This window comes from Balaenoptera physalus (genome assembly GCF_965194825.1).
Source record: "Balaenoptera physalus genome assembly, chromosome: 8".
In the NCBI taxonomy this organism is placed as follows: Eukaryota; Metazoa; Chordata; class Mammalia; order Artiodactyla; family Balaenopteridae; genus Balaenoptera; species Balaenoptera physalus.
Window position 1 is genome coordinate 116,919,215 of NC_138887.1, and position 15,070 is coordinate 116,934,284.

At 43.3% G+C, this 15,070-nt stretch overlaps 1 protein-coding gene across 3 annotated transcripts in view; it reads left to right on the forward strand.

Moving 5' to 3' along the window:
* The window catches only part of CNTNAP2 (contactin associated protein 2), a 2,064,732-nt gene that overhangs the window by 1,919,914 nt on the left and 129,748 nt on the right, over positions 1-15,070 (forward strand). For all 3 annotated transcript variants that reach the window (XM_082473843.1, XM_082473842.1, XM_082473844.1), the window contains one exon: positions 14,190-14,283. In XM_082473843.1, coding sequence (XP_082329969.1) covers positions 14,190-14,283 — 94 coding nt within the window. The remainder of the gene's footprint in view (positions 1-14,189; positions 14,284-15,070) is intronic.

Consider the following 15,070-nt stretch of genomic DNA (forward strand, 5'->3'; position numbering starts at 1 on the left):
TGAGAATGAAAGTTTGACAATTTCTAGTTTATTTCATGGTTCTGTTACAGGGGAGAGTGTTTCTTGGCCTCTTCCTTCTCTTTCCGTGTCTATAAAACAGCAGGGCTCCTAAGCAGTTTAGGCCAAAACCAAAATAAGGTAGATGTCACCGTGACCTCCCCGATGGCCCCCTGCCATCGGCATCCTTGGTTGCCCTTGGAATTGGAGGGATAATCCTGTGTCCTGGCGGTACAGGCGGGAAGAGGCTGGTGTGCTGGCCTCCACAGTGATGCACTTGTGCTTCCCAGCCTTGTGGTCCCAGGAATGTGTTATGATGAGCTCACAGCTCCCAGAGAAGCAGGGTGTCCCAGAGCATAAAGATTCAGATCCCAGACTAGCCATCAGTCAGTGTCCTTCCAGGATGGAGTCTTCCAGGATGGAGTCAGGCTGGCTCACCCAAGCCCGACGGCCATAACATTCTCTGCGGGCTTCAGTCAGTTGGATCGTCCCTAGAGCTCTTCTCCTCTAAGAGCAGAAGTTCCAGTGGAAGTAGAACCTTGGTTTTCCGTATCCTAAATACACACACACACACACACACACACACACACCTCCCAACACCAACATGGCTCATTCAATAAATGTGAAGTGAGCATCTAAGATGATACAGACCCATTTCATGTGGGTAATAAATGGACCAGGAGATTTACTAGATAATCTCGCGGAAAAAGAAAGAGCCAGAAGTGCAGAGGTGAGGTGCCATCCCTTGGGCCCCGATGCCCGGTGTCTTTCCTCTGCCTGCCTAGCCCACAGCTCAAGTTTTCGCAAGCGTGTGCGCCTCGGGCCCTGTGTCTGGGAGAGCGAGAGGTGGATGGGGCGGGCCCTTGTCCTCGCAGAGTCACTGTCGAGGCAGGGGACCCTGTAACGGGTGGCAGGCCCACACGAACTCTACTTTTCAGTCTCCCGCTCGCGTCTGTGTTTCTCCTGTGTCCTCTCCATGAAGGAGAACAATCAGGAAGGGGTGGAAAACATTTACATGGGTTTCCCCTTGATGCTGGGGTCAGTCTTGCTCTTTCCCGTTCTCAGTTGTGAATGGTCTGGAGCTTGCGGGACCCCCATCTGCAGACCTGCAAATGGGATGGAGAATAAGGTGGGAGAGAAAGATACAGCCTCTGCTCTTAAACTCTCTCTCCTGTAAAGTCCATCGGGGTTTCCGGCTAGAAGGGATGGATTGAGACAGGTAACAGTGAGACTAGCTGATAGTTGTTTCTCATCCCTCTTCTCTGTTCGTACTGGCCTCTACCCGTGTTTAAACTTGGAGCAAAACATCCATCAAGATGGTTTGTTCTGAATTCAATATTGCTAAGCTGATTCCAAGTATTACCCAGAATTAGGGATTAGGAGAAGAGGCAAGAAATCCCGGGCCCTTGTCCAGAGCCCCAGAAATGTGTCCTCGGGGCAGTGTATCATGACCCTTCGTCTCCAGACATGGGGCTGGGCCCTCGGATGGTGAGAAGTGACCACACTGCCTCAGTCTTTCTTCCCTCCTCCTTCCCCGCCTCCTCCATTTCATCCCCAAAACCTAAAAAGGCTGAGGAAATCCCTTCAAACTCTGCCAAGACAAACTGTGGCTTAAAATGGAAATGAACTGAAATCACAAAATAATACCGGAACGACATTAAAGCTCTGAACTCAGCGTGTGAGATGCGAGGCCCAGCCTGAGTCAGAATGATGGTAAATGTCGAACAAATGAGTGTCCCCTTAAGGTGTCCTGGGGCACATGGTGTCACAGTCTTTAATTTTAATGAGGCTCTATTACACAATCTCTTATTGCCGCTTAACTGCCGGTGAAATGACCACCCGCTAAATGTACAGCAAAATAGCTCATGTGGACCCCAAAGAAATTACCTTGAAATTATTGCACTTGACCATGACAGATGCACCAGGGTTCGTTGGAAGAGTGGCATGGCAGCCACCTGGTAATATACGTGAAACAGTATAATGTGACGCGTCCTGAGGCTTTGCAGATTGAGCTGTACTTGCCTAATCTGATTTAATGCATTTTCTCCTTTAAATGTAAATACTTAAAACACAGCTGATCTCTCCCCTGGTTGAACCAGTGGGGCTGGCTCAGGAGACTGTCCCTTTCAGCCTAACATTGTCTTTGTGGCTGGGTGTAGCTGGGTTGGAATGTCAATTCTGCCACATACTCCTTTTCTGAGTTTGGATGCTTTTTGTAATGTCAAAGCAAAGGACACTATGCAATACCTATTAAATGACTTAAGATGTGAAAAGCCTGGCACAAAGCCTTGCACACAGTGGTGGCTCAATACGTGCGTCCTCCTTTTCCTGGTGTAGATGCCTGGGTCCAAACAGGAGACAGAAATCACATAGTAGGTTAAACATAGGGTTTTAATATAAGAATTGTTTTTTTAACATCTTTATTGGAGCATAATTGCTTTACAATGGTGTGTTAGTTTCTGCTTTATAACAAAGTGAATCAGTTATACATATACATATATCCCCATATCTCTTCCCTCTTGCGTCTCCCTCCCACCCTCCCTATCCCACCCCTCTAGGTGGACACAAAGCACCAAACTGACTTCCTTGTGCTATGTGGCTGCTTCCCACTAGCTATCTGTTTTACATTTGGTAGTGTATATATGTCCGTGCCACTCTCTCACTTTGTCCCAGCTTACTGTTCCCCCTCTCTGTCTCCTCAAATCCATTCTCTATGTCTGCGTCTTTATTCCTGTCTTGCCCCTAGGTTCTTGCCCCTAGGCCACTCTCTCACTTCGTCCCAGCTTACTGTTCCCCCTCTCTGTCTCCTCAAATCCATTCTCTATGTCTGCGTCTTTATTCCTGTCTTGCCCCTAGGTTCTTCAGAACCATTTATTTTTTTTTTAGATTCCATATATATGTGTTAGCATACGGTATTTGTTTTTATCTTTCTGACTTACTTCACTCTGTATGACAGTCTCTAGGTCCATCCAATTCACTACAAATAACTCAATTGCGTTTCTTTTCGTGGCTGCGTAATATTCCATTGTATATATGTGCCACATCTTCTTTATCCATTCATCTGTCGATGGACAATTAGGTTTCTTCTACATCCTTGCTACTGTAAATAGAGCTGCACTGAACATTGTGGTACATGACTCTTTTTGAATTACGGTTTTCTCAGGGTATATGCCCAGTAGTGGGATTGCTGGGTCATATGGTAGTTCTATTTTTAGTTTTTTAAGGAACCTCCATACTCTTCTCCATAGTGGCTGTATCAATTTACATTCCTACCAACAGTGCAAGAGGGTTCCCTTTTCTCCACACCCTCTCCAGCATTTACTGTTTGTAGATTTTTTGATGATGGCCATTCTGACTGGTGTGAGGTGATACCTCATTGTAGTTTTGATTTGCATTTCTCTAATGATTAGTGATGTTGAGCATCCTTTCATGTGTTTGTTGGCAATCTGTATATCTTCTTTGGAGAAATGTCTATTTAGGTCTTCTGCCCATTTTTGGACTGGGTTGTTTGTTTTTTTGATATTGAGCTGCATGAGCTGCTTGTAAATTTTGGAGGTTAATCCTTTGTCAGTTGCTTCATTTGCAAATATTTTCTCCCGTTCTGAGCGTTGTCTTTTCATCTCGTTTATGGTTTCCTTTGCTGTGCAAAAGATTTTAAGTTTCATTAGGTCCCATTTGTTTATTTTTGTTTTTATTTCCATTTCTGTAGGAGGTGGGTCAAAAAGGATCTTGCTGTGATTTATGTCATAGAGTGTTCTGCCTGTGTTTTCCTCTAAGAGTTTAATAGTGTCTGGCCTTACATTTAGGTCTTCAATCCATTTTGAGTTTATTTCTGTGTATGGTGTTAGGGAGTGTTCTAATTTCATTCTTTTACATGTAGCTGTCCAGTTTTCCCAGCACCACTTATTGAAGAGGCTGTCTTTTCTCCATTGTATATTCTTGCCTCCTTTATCAAAAATAAGGTGACCATATGTGCGTGGGTTTATCTCTGGGCTTTCTATCCTGTTCCATTGATCTGTATTTCTGTTTTTGTGCCAGTACCATACTGTCTTGATTTCTGTAGCTTTGTAGTATAGTCTGAAGTCAGGGAGCCTGAATCCTCCAGCTCTGTTTTTCTTTCTCAAGATTGCTTTGGCTATTTGGGGTCTTTTGTGTTTCCATACAAATTGTGAAATTTTTTATTCTAGTTCTGTGAAAAATGCCAGTGGTAGTTTGATAGGGATTGCACTGAATCTGTATATTGCTTTGGGAAGTATAGTCATTTTCACAATGTTGATTCTTCCAATCCAAGAACATGGTCTACCTCTCCATCTGTTTGTATCATCTTTAATTTCTTTCATCAGTGTCTTATAGTTTTCTGCATACAGGCCTTTTGTCTCCTTAGGTAGGTTTATTTCTAGGTATTTTATTCTTTTTGTTGCAGTGGTAAATGGGAGTGTTTCCTTAATTTCTCTTTCAGATTTTTCATCATTAGTGTATAGGAATGCAAGAGATTTCTGTGCGTTAATTTTGTATCCTGCTACTTTACCAAATTCATTGATTAGCTCTAGTAGTTTTCTGGTAGCATCTTTAGGATTCTCTATGTATACTACCATGTCATCTGCAAAAAGTGACAGTTTTACTTCTTTTGCAATTTGGATTCCTTTTATTTCTTTTTCTTCTCTGATTGCTGTGGCTAAAACTTCCAAAACTATGTTGAATAATAGTGGTGAGAGTGGGCAACCTTGTCTTGTTCCAGATCTTGGTGAAAGTGGTTTCAGTTTTTCACCATTGGAATGATGTTGGCTGTGGGTTTGTCATATATTGCCTTTATTATGTTGAGGTAAGTTCCCTCTATGCCTACTTTCTGGAGGGTTTTTATCATAAATGGGTGTTGAATTTTGTCAAAAGCTTTTTCTGCATCTATTGAGATGATCATATAGTTTTTCTCCTTCAGTTTGTTAATATGGTTTATCACATTGATTGATTTGCATGTATTGAAGAATCCTTGCATTCATGGGGTTAAACCCCACTTGATCATGGTGTATGATCCTTTTAATGTGCTGTTGGATTCTGTTTGCTTGTATTTTGTGGAGGATTTTTGCATCTATGTTCATCAGTGATATTGGCCTGTAGTTTTCTTTTTTTGTGACATCCCTGTCTGGTTTTGGTATCAGGGTAATGGTGGCCTCATAGAATGAGTTTGGGAGTGTCTCTCCCTCTGCTATATTTTGGAAGAGTTTGAGAAGGATAGGTGTTAGCTCTTCTCTAAATGTTTGATAGAATTCTCCTGTGAAGCCATCTGGTCCTGGGCTTTTGTTTGTTGGAAGATTTTTAATCACAGTTTCAATTTCAGTGCTTGTGATTGGTCTGTTCATATATTCTGTTTCTTCCTGGTTCAGTCTCGGCAGTTTGTGCATTTCTAAGAATCTGTCCATTTCTTCCAGGTTGTCCATTTTATTGGCATAGAGTTGCTTGTAGCAATCTCTCATGATCCTTTATATTTCTGCAGTGTCAGTTGTTACCTCTCCTTTTTCATTTCTAATTCTGTTGGTTTGCGCCTTCTCCCTTTTTTTCTTGATGAGTCTGGTTAATGGTTTAACAGTTTTCTTTATTTTCTCAAATAACCAGCTTTTAGTTTTATTGATCTTTGCTATCGTTTCCTTCATTTCTTTTTCATTTCTTTTTCATCTGATCTTTATGATTTCTTTCCTTCTGCTAACTTTGGGGCTTTTTTTTTTTCTTCTTTCTCTAATTGCTTTAAGAGTAAGGTTAGGTTGTTTATTTGAGATGTTTCTTGTTTCTTGAGGTAGGAGTGTATTGCTATAAACTTCCCTCTTAGAACTGCTTTTGCTGCATCCCATAGATTTTGGGTCATCGTGTTTTCATTGTCATTTGTTTCTAGGTATTTTTTGATTTCCTCTTTGATTTCTTCAGTGATCTCTTGGTTATTTAGTAGTCTATTGTTTAGCCTCCTTGTGTTTGTATTTTTTACAGTTTTTTTCCTGTAATTGATATCTAGTCTTGTAACGTTGTGGTTGGAAAAGGTACTCGATACGATTTCAATTTTCTTAAATTTACCAAGGCTTGATTTGTGACCCAAGATATGATCCATCCTGGAGAATGTTTCATGAGCACTTGAGAAGAAGTGTATTCTGTTGTTTTTGGATGGAACGTCCTATAAATATCAATTAAGTCCATCTTGTTTAATGTGTCATTTAAAGCTTGTGTTTCCTTATTTATTTTCATTTTGGATGATCTGTCCATTGGTGAAAGTGGGGTGTTAAAGTCCCCTACTATTATTGTGTTATGTTGATTTCCCCTTTTATGGCTGTTAGCATTTGCCTTATGTATTGAGGTGCTCCTATATGGGTGCATAAATATTTATAATTGTTATATCTTCTTCTTGGATTGATCCCTTGATCATTATGTAGTGTCCTTCTTTGTCTCTTGTAATAGTCTTTATTTTAAAGTCTATTTTGTCTGATATGAGAATTGCTACTCCAGCTTTCTTTTGACTTCCATTTGCATGGAATATCTTTTTCCATCCCCTCACTTTCAGTCTGTACATGTCCCTAGGTCTGTAGTGGGTCTCTTGTAGACAGCATACATATATATATGGGTCTTGTTTTTGTATCCATCAGCCAGTCTATGTGTTTTGGTTGGAGCATTTAATCCATTTACATTTAAGGTAATTATTGATATGTATGTTCCTATTACCATTTTCTTAATTGTTTTCTGTTTGTTATTGTAGGTCTTTTCCTTCTCTTGTGTTTCCTGCCTAGAGAAGTTCCTTTAGCATTTGCTGTAAAGCTGGTTTGGTGGTGCTGAATTCTCTTAGCTTTTGCTTGTCTTTTAAGGTTTTAATTTCTCCGTCAAATCTGAATGAGATCCTTGCTGAGTAGAGTAATTTTGGTTGTAGGTTTTTCCCTTTCATCACTTTAAATATGTCCTGCCAATCCCTTCTGGTTTGTAGCATTTCTGCTGAAAGATCAGCTGAAAACCTTATGGGGATTCCCTTGTATGTTATTTGTTGCTTTTCCCTTGCTGCTTTTAATATTTTTTCTTTGTATTTAATTTTTGATAGTTTGATTAATATGTGTCTTGGAGCGTTTCTCCTTGGATTTATCCTGTATGGGACTCTCTGTGCTTCCTGGACTTGATTGACTATTCCCTTTCCCATATTAGGGAAGTTTTCTACTATAATCTCTTCAAAGATTTTCCCAGTCCCTTTCTTTTTCTCTTCTTCTTCTGGGACCCCTATAATTCGAATGTTGGTGCATTTAATATTGTCCCAGAGATCTCTGGGACTGTCCTCAATTCTTTTCATTCTTTTTCTTTATTCTGCTCTGCGGTAGTTATTTCCACTATTTTATCTTCCAGGTCACTTATCCGTTCTTCTGCCTCTCTTAGTCTGCTATTGATTCCTTCTAGAGAATTTTTAATTTCATTTATTGTGTTGTTCATCCTTGTTTATTTGCTCTTTAGTTCTTCTATGTCCTTGTTAAACGTTTCCTGTATTTTCTCCATTCTATTTCCAAGATTTTGGATCATCTTTACTATCATTACTCTGAATTCTTTTTCAGGTAGACTGCCTATTTCCTCTTCATTTGTTTGGTCTGGTGGGTTTTTACCTTGCTCCTTCATCTGCTGTGTGTTTCTCTGTCTTCTCATTTTGCTTAACTTACTGTGTTTGGGGTCTCCTTTTTGCAGGCTGCAGGTTCATAGTTCCCATTGTTTTTGGTGTCTGCCCCCAGTGAGTAAGGTTGGTTCAGTGGGTTGTGTAGGCTTCCTGGTGGAGGGGACTGGTGCCTGTGTTCTGGTGGATGAGGCTGGATCTTGTCTTTCTGGTGGGCAGGACTGCGTCCGGTGGTGTTTTGGAGTGTCTGTGACCTTACGATTTTAGGCAGCCTCTCTGCTAATGGGTGGGGTTGTGTTTCTGTCTTGCTAGTTGTTTGGCATGGGGTGTTCAGCACTGGAACTTGCTGGTCATTGAGTGGAGCTGAGTCTTAGCGTTGAGATGGAGATCTCTGGGAGAGCTTTCGCCATTTGATATTACATGGAGCTGGGAGGTGTCTGGTCGACCAATGTCCTGTACTCGGCTCTCCCACCTCAGAGGCTTAGCCCTGACACCCGGGCGGAGCACCAAGACCCTGTCAGCCACACGGCTCAGAAGAAAAGGGAGGAAAAAAAAAAGAAAGAAAGAATTAATTAATTAATTAATTAATTAAAGTTATTAAAATAGGAAATTTTTTAAGTTATTTAAAGTAAAAAATTAAAAAGTAATTTAAAAAAGAAAGAAAAGAGCAACCAAACCAAAAAACAAATCCACCAATGATAACAAGCACTTAAAACTATACCAAAAAAAAAAAAAAAAGGACAGACAGAACCCTAGGACAAATGGTAAAAGCAAAGCCATACAGACAAAATCACACAAAGAAGCATACACATACATACTCAGAAAAAGAGAAAAAGGAAAAAATATATATATATATATATGTTAAAAAAATGAAGAGAGGAACCAAATCAATAAACAAATCTACCAATGATAATAAACTGTAAATACTAAACTAAGATAAACATAAAACCAGAAACAAATTAGATGCAGAAAGCAAACCCCAAGTCTACAGTTGCTACCAAAGTCCACCGCCTCAATTTTGGGTTGATTCGTTGTCTGTTCAGGTGTTCCACAGATGCAGGGTACATCAAGTTGATTGTGGAGATTTAATCCGCTGCTCCTGAGGCTGCTGGGAGAGATTTCCCTTTCTCTTCTTTGTTCACCAGCTCCCAGGGTTCAGCTTTGGATTTGGACCCACCTCTGTGTGTAGATCGCCTGAGGGCGTCTGTTCTTCGCTCAGACAGGACGGGGTTAAAGGAGCAGCTGCCTCGGGGGCTCTGGCTCACTCAGGCCGCGGGGAGGGAGGGGTACAGAGGAGGCGGGGCGAGCCTGTGGCGGCAGAGGCCGGCGTGACGTTGCAGCAGCCTGAGGCGCGCCGTGCGTTCTCCCGGGGAAGTTGTCCCTGGATCAGGGGACCCTGGCCGTGGCGGGCTGCACCAGCTCCCGGGAGGGGCAGTGTGGATAGTGACCTGTGCTCACACACAGGCTTCTTGGTGGCGGCAGCAGCAGCCTTAGCGTCTCACGCCCGTCTCTGGGGTCCGCGCTGATCGCCGTGGCTCGTGCCTGTCTCTGGAACTCATTTAGGCGGCGCTCTGAATCCCCTCTCCCTGCGCACCCCGAAACAATGGTCTCTTGCCTCTTCGGCAGCTCCAGACCTTTTCCCGGACTCCCTCCCGGCTAGCTGTGGTGAGCTTGCCCCCTTCAGGCTGTGTTCACGCCGCCAACCCCAGTCCTCTACCTGGGGTCTGACCTCCGGAGCCCGAGCCTCAGCTCCCAGCCCCGCCCGCCCCGGCTGGTGAGCAGACAAGCCTCTCGGGCTGGTGAGTGCTGGTCGGCACCCATCCTCTGTGCAGGAATCTCTCTGCTTTGCCCTCGGCACCCCTGTGGCTGCGCTCTCCTCCGTGGCTCCGAAGCTTCCCCCCGGCCCACCCCCCGTCTCTGCCAGTGAAGGGGCTTCCTAGTGTGTGGACACCTTTCCTCCTTCACAGCTCCCTCCCAGAAGTGCAGGTCCCATCCCTATTCTTTTGTCTCTGTTTTTTCTTTTTTCTTTTGCCCTGCCCAGGTACGTGGGGAGTTTCTTGCCTTTTGGGAAGTCTAAGGTCTTCTGCCAGCGTTCAGTAGGTGTTCTGTAGGAGTTGTTCCACATGTAGATGTATTTCTGATGTATCTGTGGGGAGGAAGGTGATCTCCACATCTTCCTCCTCCGCCATCTTGAAGGTCCCTCCCATCTTCACACTTTTAAAAGTGATTAACTAGATATTCAGAGACATGCAGGATACCATGGGATACACTGTGCTTAAGGTCTAAGTGACAGGAAGCTTGCACTGCAGCCTGGACTTGCTACACAACTTCTTTGATTTTTTGACACCCCTGACTGAAGAAATTCTCATTTGAGCACTGGCTTCTAGGAAATCAAATGGAAAGAGTCTAAAATGTACAGAAGCAGAGGAAGAGCCTTGGGAAGGCATTGCTTCTGAGACAGGAAGGAAGGGGGAAGGGTATAACCATTAAAAGAATGAAATGACCATTAAGAACAGGATTCGATAGAAACTGCTTAGAACTCACTAGGCTCCTGATACAAGAATTAACTACAATAAAGGAAACCTCCAAGATGTAAGGAAAGCCCTGTAGAGTTTGCTAGAAGCATCCAGGGCTGAGGGAGGAGACCCATAGAAGGACCATCATGGGGGCTCCAGACATCGTGGGAAAAGCCGTGCCCCGCCACAGAGAGCAAAGAAGTTCTGGTTTGGCGGGGCTGGAACTGGTCTGGGGTTGCTGGGCCAACACAAGGCCACTGTCTGGAGTGCAGGTGGGGAAGCAGGGACCCAGCGTGTGTGGGGGGGGGGGGCTGGGGAGCTGGGGGCAGGGGGCTTCCGAGCACGCAGGGCTGCACAGGGGCTCTGGTTTCCAGGGGAGATGCAGGGTCACCAGGCCATAGGCTCACGGAGGTGTCCTGCTCAGGGCCTGTGGCTTGGGCAGACCTCACACCCTAGGCCGAACCTCCACTACCTCCCCGCCCCCAAGCCAGCACTGGAAATTTCCAGAAGCCCCTTCTTCCCTCCAGGGCTGAGAAAGTTTAACATCCTGCTCATTTTAAAGGAGATTAAAGGAATTCGTGTTTATCATAGAGCAGATATTGAAGGGTGAACTGGAGCCAGGAGGCAATGAATGGATTACTGGCACAAAGAGAGTCACATACCAGGGGTCACGATGGGGATATCACTGGGCGAGAGACGGGAAGAGGATGGGGCTTGTGTTGGGAGGATTCCAGAAGGCAGGATTGGGTGCTCTAGAAAGCGGGGGCAGTTCTGGAATCGGGCAGCTTTGCAGGCTTCGTCCGGGAGGCAGGAAGAGTGGAGCAGGACTAGAGCTATTACTTGAGAACCGAGCTGGGAGAAGGTGATGTTCAGTCATGGTTTTGGTGGCACGGCTCTTTATTTTTAATTTCCTGTATTAGTTTTCTACTGCTGCTGTAACAACTTACCACAAATTTAGGGTAATGCCGATTTATTATCTTATGGTTCTGGAGGCCAGACATCCGAAATTAGTATCGCGGAGCTGATGCTCAGGTGCTGGCAGGGCTGGTTCCGCCGGCACCCCAGGAAGTCCGGGATCCTTCACGGAGCCACGTCTTCAAGGCCCCCGAGCTGCTCTTGCCTTTCCTGCCGTGCCCTCCACTTCACCTACTCCTGTTCCCGCAACCCCACCTGCCTCCCTCCTCCTCAGCACAAGGCAGGAGGGAGTGTGAAAGAGAGAGAAGGAAAAAGTCAGCCAGACTCTTGTTTCCTCGTAGCTCTCCTCCTGCTTTCCTCTTTTATTACAGAATTACCACAGACACGAGAGTTTGATCTTTGTGGACGTTAAAGCCTTCCTGTGTATCTTCAGCACTTGTCATATTTTCTGTGTCAGTTGTTCCAAAAGATTTTCCTAGCTGAACAAGTAATTTGTATTAGAATTATAGATCATTGCCCACTTAGATTCCTGTCCAACATTTTTTCATTAATGACTTTGTTAATGAATGAAGACTTGGCATGTTTGTGATATTTATAGATAAATCAAAACCAGGCAGAATCACTGATGACAGAATCAAGATTCAAAAACTTTTGAGTAGGCTGTTATTATGCTTCAAAACAAAAGAAATAAATTTATTATAAATAAATGTAAATTTTAGCTTTTGGTTCAAGTCACCAACTGCATATATGAAGGAAGGGGAAGAGCTGAAAGTAAGCTATGGAGACAAACTAGGAATTTTATTTTACATGAGCTCAGTAAAGATAATATAAAATGTGCCCAAAAGCCAACTCTGTCTGGTCTGGGTCCCTAGAAACAGTTCAAGTAAAGGAGGGTAATTCTGTTGTGTGAATCAGGCCACCTCTGAGCACTGATTTCACGTGTGTCCACTGCTTGAAGAGTTGCAGGATCGAATGTCAGCACATTTTTATTGAGGAGCTGCTATGTGTTCAGCACTGTCCTGGGCCCAAAGATACAAGAAATCTAAAAGTCTAAGCAGAGAAATTTGATATTTTTTAAAAATTGGGTACCATATATCCATAAAATGGAATACCCATCGTTCATTGCAAGGGATGATTTAGTTGTATGTGTATTGACACAGAAAGAGTCTCCTATTACATTGTTAAGCAATGAAAAGTAAATGCAAATGCAAAACAATATGTGTGTTGGGTTCCATCCAATTTTTGTAAAAAATCAGAAGAATAGACATAAAATTAACATTAAATTTTTGTCTGCAAATCTATTATTTTCTCTAAAATGAACATATATTCTTTGCATCCATTTTTAAGTTATTTAACAAAATAGATTAAATGAGAAGTATTTAGGGGGAGATCATCACTGAAGCATAGTAGGGTAGCTTACTAATTATTGATATACCGACACTTTCAGGAAGCCTTTTGACAACAGGCAGTAGAAGTGGATGGAGGGACCGCAGCAGCTATGCATGTGTGCCACCAGATGGCGCCAAAGCAGCTAGTTAATATTTAGCAGCAGAAAGAGTTGCCTTTGCTCGAGACAAAATACAATAAAGTAGTAAAATGTTTAAGACTCTCTGGCCAGAATAAGTGTTTTGTTAATGATGCACTTGAAATTGTAGAAAGCTTTTCAAAATTATAGTCGAACATGCCGCTGATTGCTTTAATCATGTATTTTGGACTTTCATCGCAGTGCTACCAGATACTCACCCATGCACAAAAAAACTTACAGTACCCGTTCTGCAGGTCAGAACTCCCAAAATTCCTGAGACGTGATGATTCTTTGACTCTTAACCTTGAGTAACAATAACCTCGAGGTTTCTAGTAAGCAGTCTCAAAATTCCGGTGTAGGCGGTCATTAATAATTAGCCATCATTCCTCAAAGTGACTCATTCTCCTCTTGACAAGTGAGTTTAGCTCCCTCCCCGCGCACTTCCAGCCACCCTCTCCTTCCCGGAAGCAGGCCTCCTTCCTGCAGCTTTGCCCATCTTGGCCCGTCAGGAGCCGAGACCCGGGAGTGGATCTAGTTTCTGGAGTCTGTGCTGCTGCCTTCAGCAAGTAGCTTCCTTGCGCAGTTCCCACGGGAAGGCCCTGCCAGATAGGGATGCAGTGTTTCCTTCTGACCCACACCTTGCCTTATGCTCACCTGAGCAGGTATTAAACTCACTTCAGAAAAGCGAAAGGTTACAGAAGAGGCTTTTCACATGAGGGTACACAGAAGCACAGAAAGTTTTAGGAGCTCACCGTTGGGGAAACACAACCAGAATGGGTTGTAAAAATTCAGCTAAAGCAAGAAAAGCCACTTAGGGACACAAAGGACAAGAGAAGCCCTGTGATTCTGGGACACCAACACTTGCACTTTTACGTGGGAAGTGTAATCAGAAATGTGCATTGCTGCAACAGGCATTACCTGTAAGCTAGTCCCACCTGCTTCATTGTTTCCTCCCTCTGCTGCCAACTCAGCTCCACTCTGACAGGACAGCTCTGCCAGAGCAAAGGTGTCTCTGTCCCCTCCAGGCTCTGATGTCCCTGCCCTGTGGCAGGAAGGAGAAGTCACCCTCGTTTTGATAAGCAAGAAAACTATGAACCTGAATCTCAGCATTTGAATTACATATCCATATATATTAATATATTCATATTCATATTTGAACATATATATATGCTGAAGATCAGTATTTGTGTGCAAGTTGATAGACCCAAACGGTGAAGAAAACAGTACAGTAAGACGATCCTAAAGAAAATCCATCGCTATAAATGTAGCATTTTCTATCTCAGAGGTCAATACCAGGGATTGGATCAAGCAGGTTTCACTCTATTAAAATGAGCAAGGGTCTTAATCCAGCAGGTAGATTATCCACAGAAGATGTACGTAAGCTGAAGAAAAATTCATAAAGGCTCTTCACTTACCAAGCTCGATTTGTTTTCCAATAACCCCAGCAAAGGAAGGGATGGACTTCCCATTTTCTCAGGCTGGTATTTCAGAGTCAGCAGTGATGAAATAAGATCCAGAAACTGAGGTTCAAAGAATGATGTCATCCCCCCCGGGAGATCTGAGTCCGGTGCGGGGTGGTGACGTTCTTCTAAAAGCGTCTCTCTGTTTCTTCCTGCAGCTGGATCATTACCCTTCTGTGAGCTACCATCTGCCAAGTTCATCTGACACTCTGTTCAATTCTCCCAAGTCGCTCTTTCTAGGAAAAGTTATAGGTAAGAATTTGGGGTTAATTGCTCACACAATTTTCTAAAGCTACTAACTCGCCTTTGAAATACATTGTGATTGGTGGTGGAGGCGTCTAAGTCAATGATGGTGATGAAACCCATGTTACGTGGTGTGTGACAGACTGAAACACATATGAAGCCGAGTATCTGCTCCTGGCTTCTTGATCTGGAATCTGTTCATTTAAGAGCCACCCTGGCCCTTCTCTTTACTACATGTCAGTGCTATCTAGATTAAATAGAGTTGTGATTGGCTAAGCATTTTAAAATGATTAATGTAAAGCCAATGAATTTTTTTTCTAAGAGGACGTATATTGTGAAACCAGAGTGGAAATAGTCAGATGGTGGGTAATGTGCCGGCCAAGGAGGAGGTGAATTTGTGATCAGAATGTTATTAATCGTTAAAAGCACTCATTTTAAAAGATGGGGGTGGGAGGAGCTAGCAGATAATGAAGAGAACAGGGGACCCAACCTATAATAATAAATAACAATAATACACACTTATATAGGACTTTCTATGGGCCAAGCTCCATTTTAAGCACTTCAGATACATGAACTCATTTACTCTTCCTAGCAATTCCATGAGATAGTCAATATGATCATCTCCATTTTACAAATGAGAAAACTGAGGCACCAAGAGGTTAAATAACATACCCAAGGCCACCAATTTAAGTGGTGGAATCAAAACTTGGGCCCAGGCAGTCAGATACCGGGGTCTCTGTTCCTGACTACTGTGCTGTAACCTCTGTGATGGCTGACTCAGGAGTGAAAGAGAAAG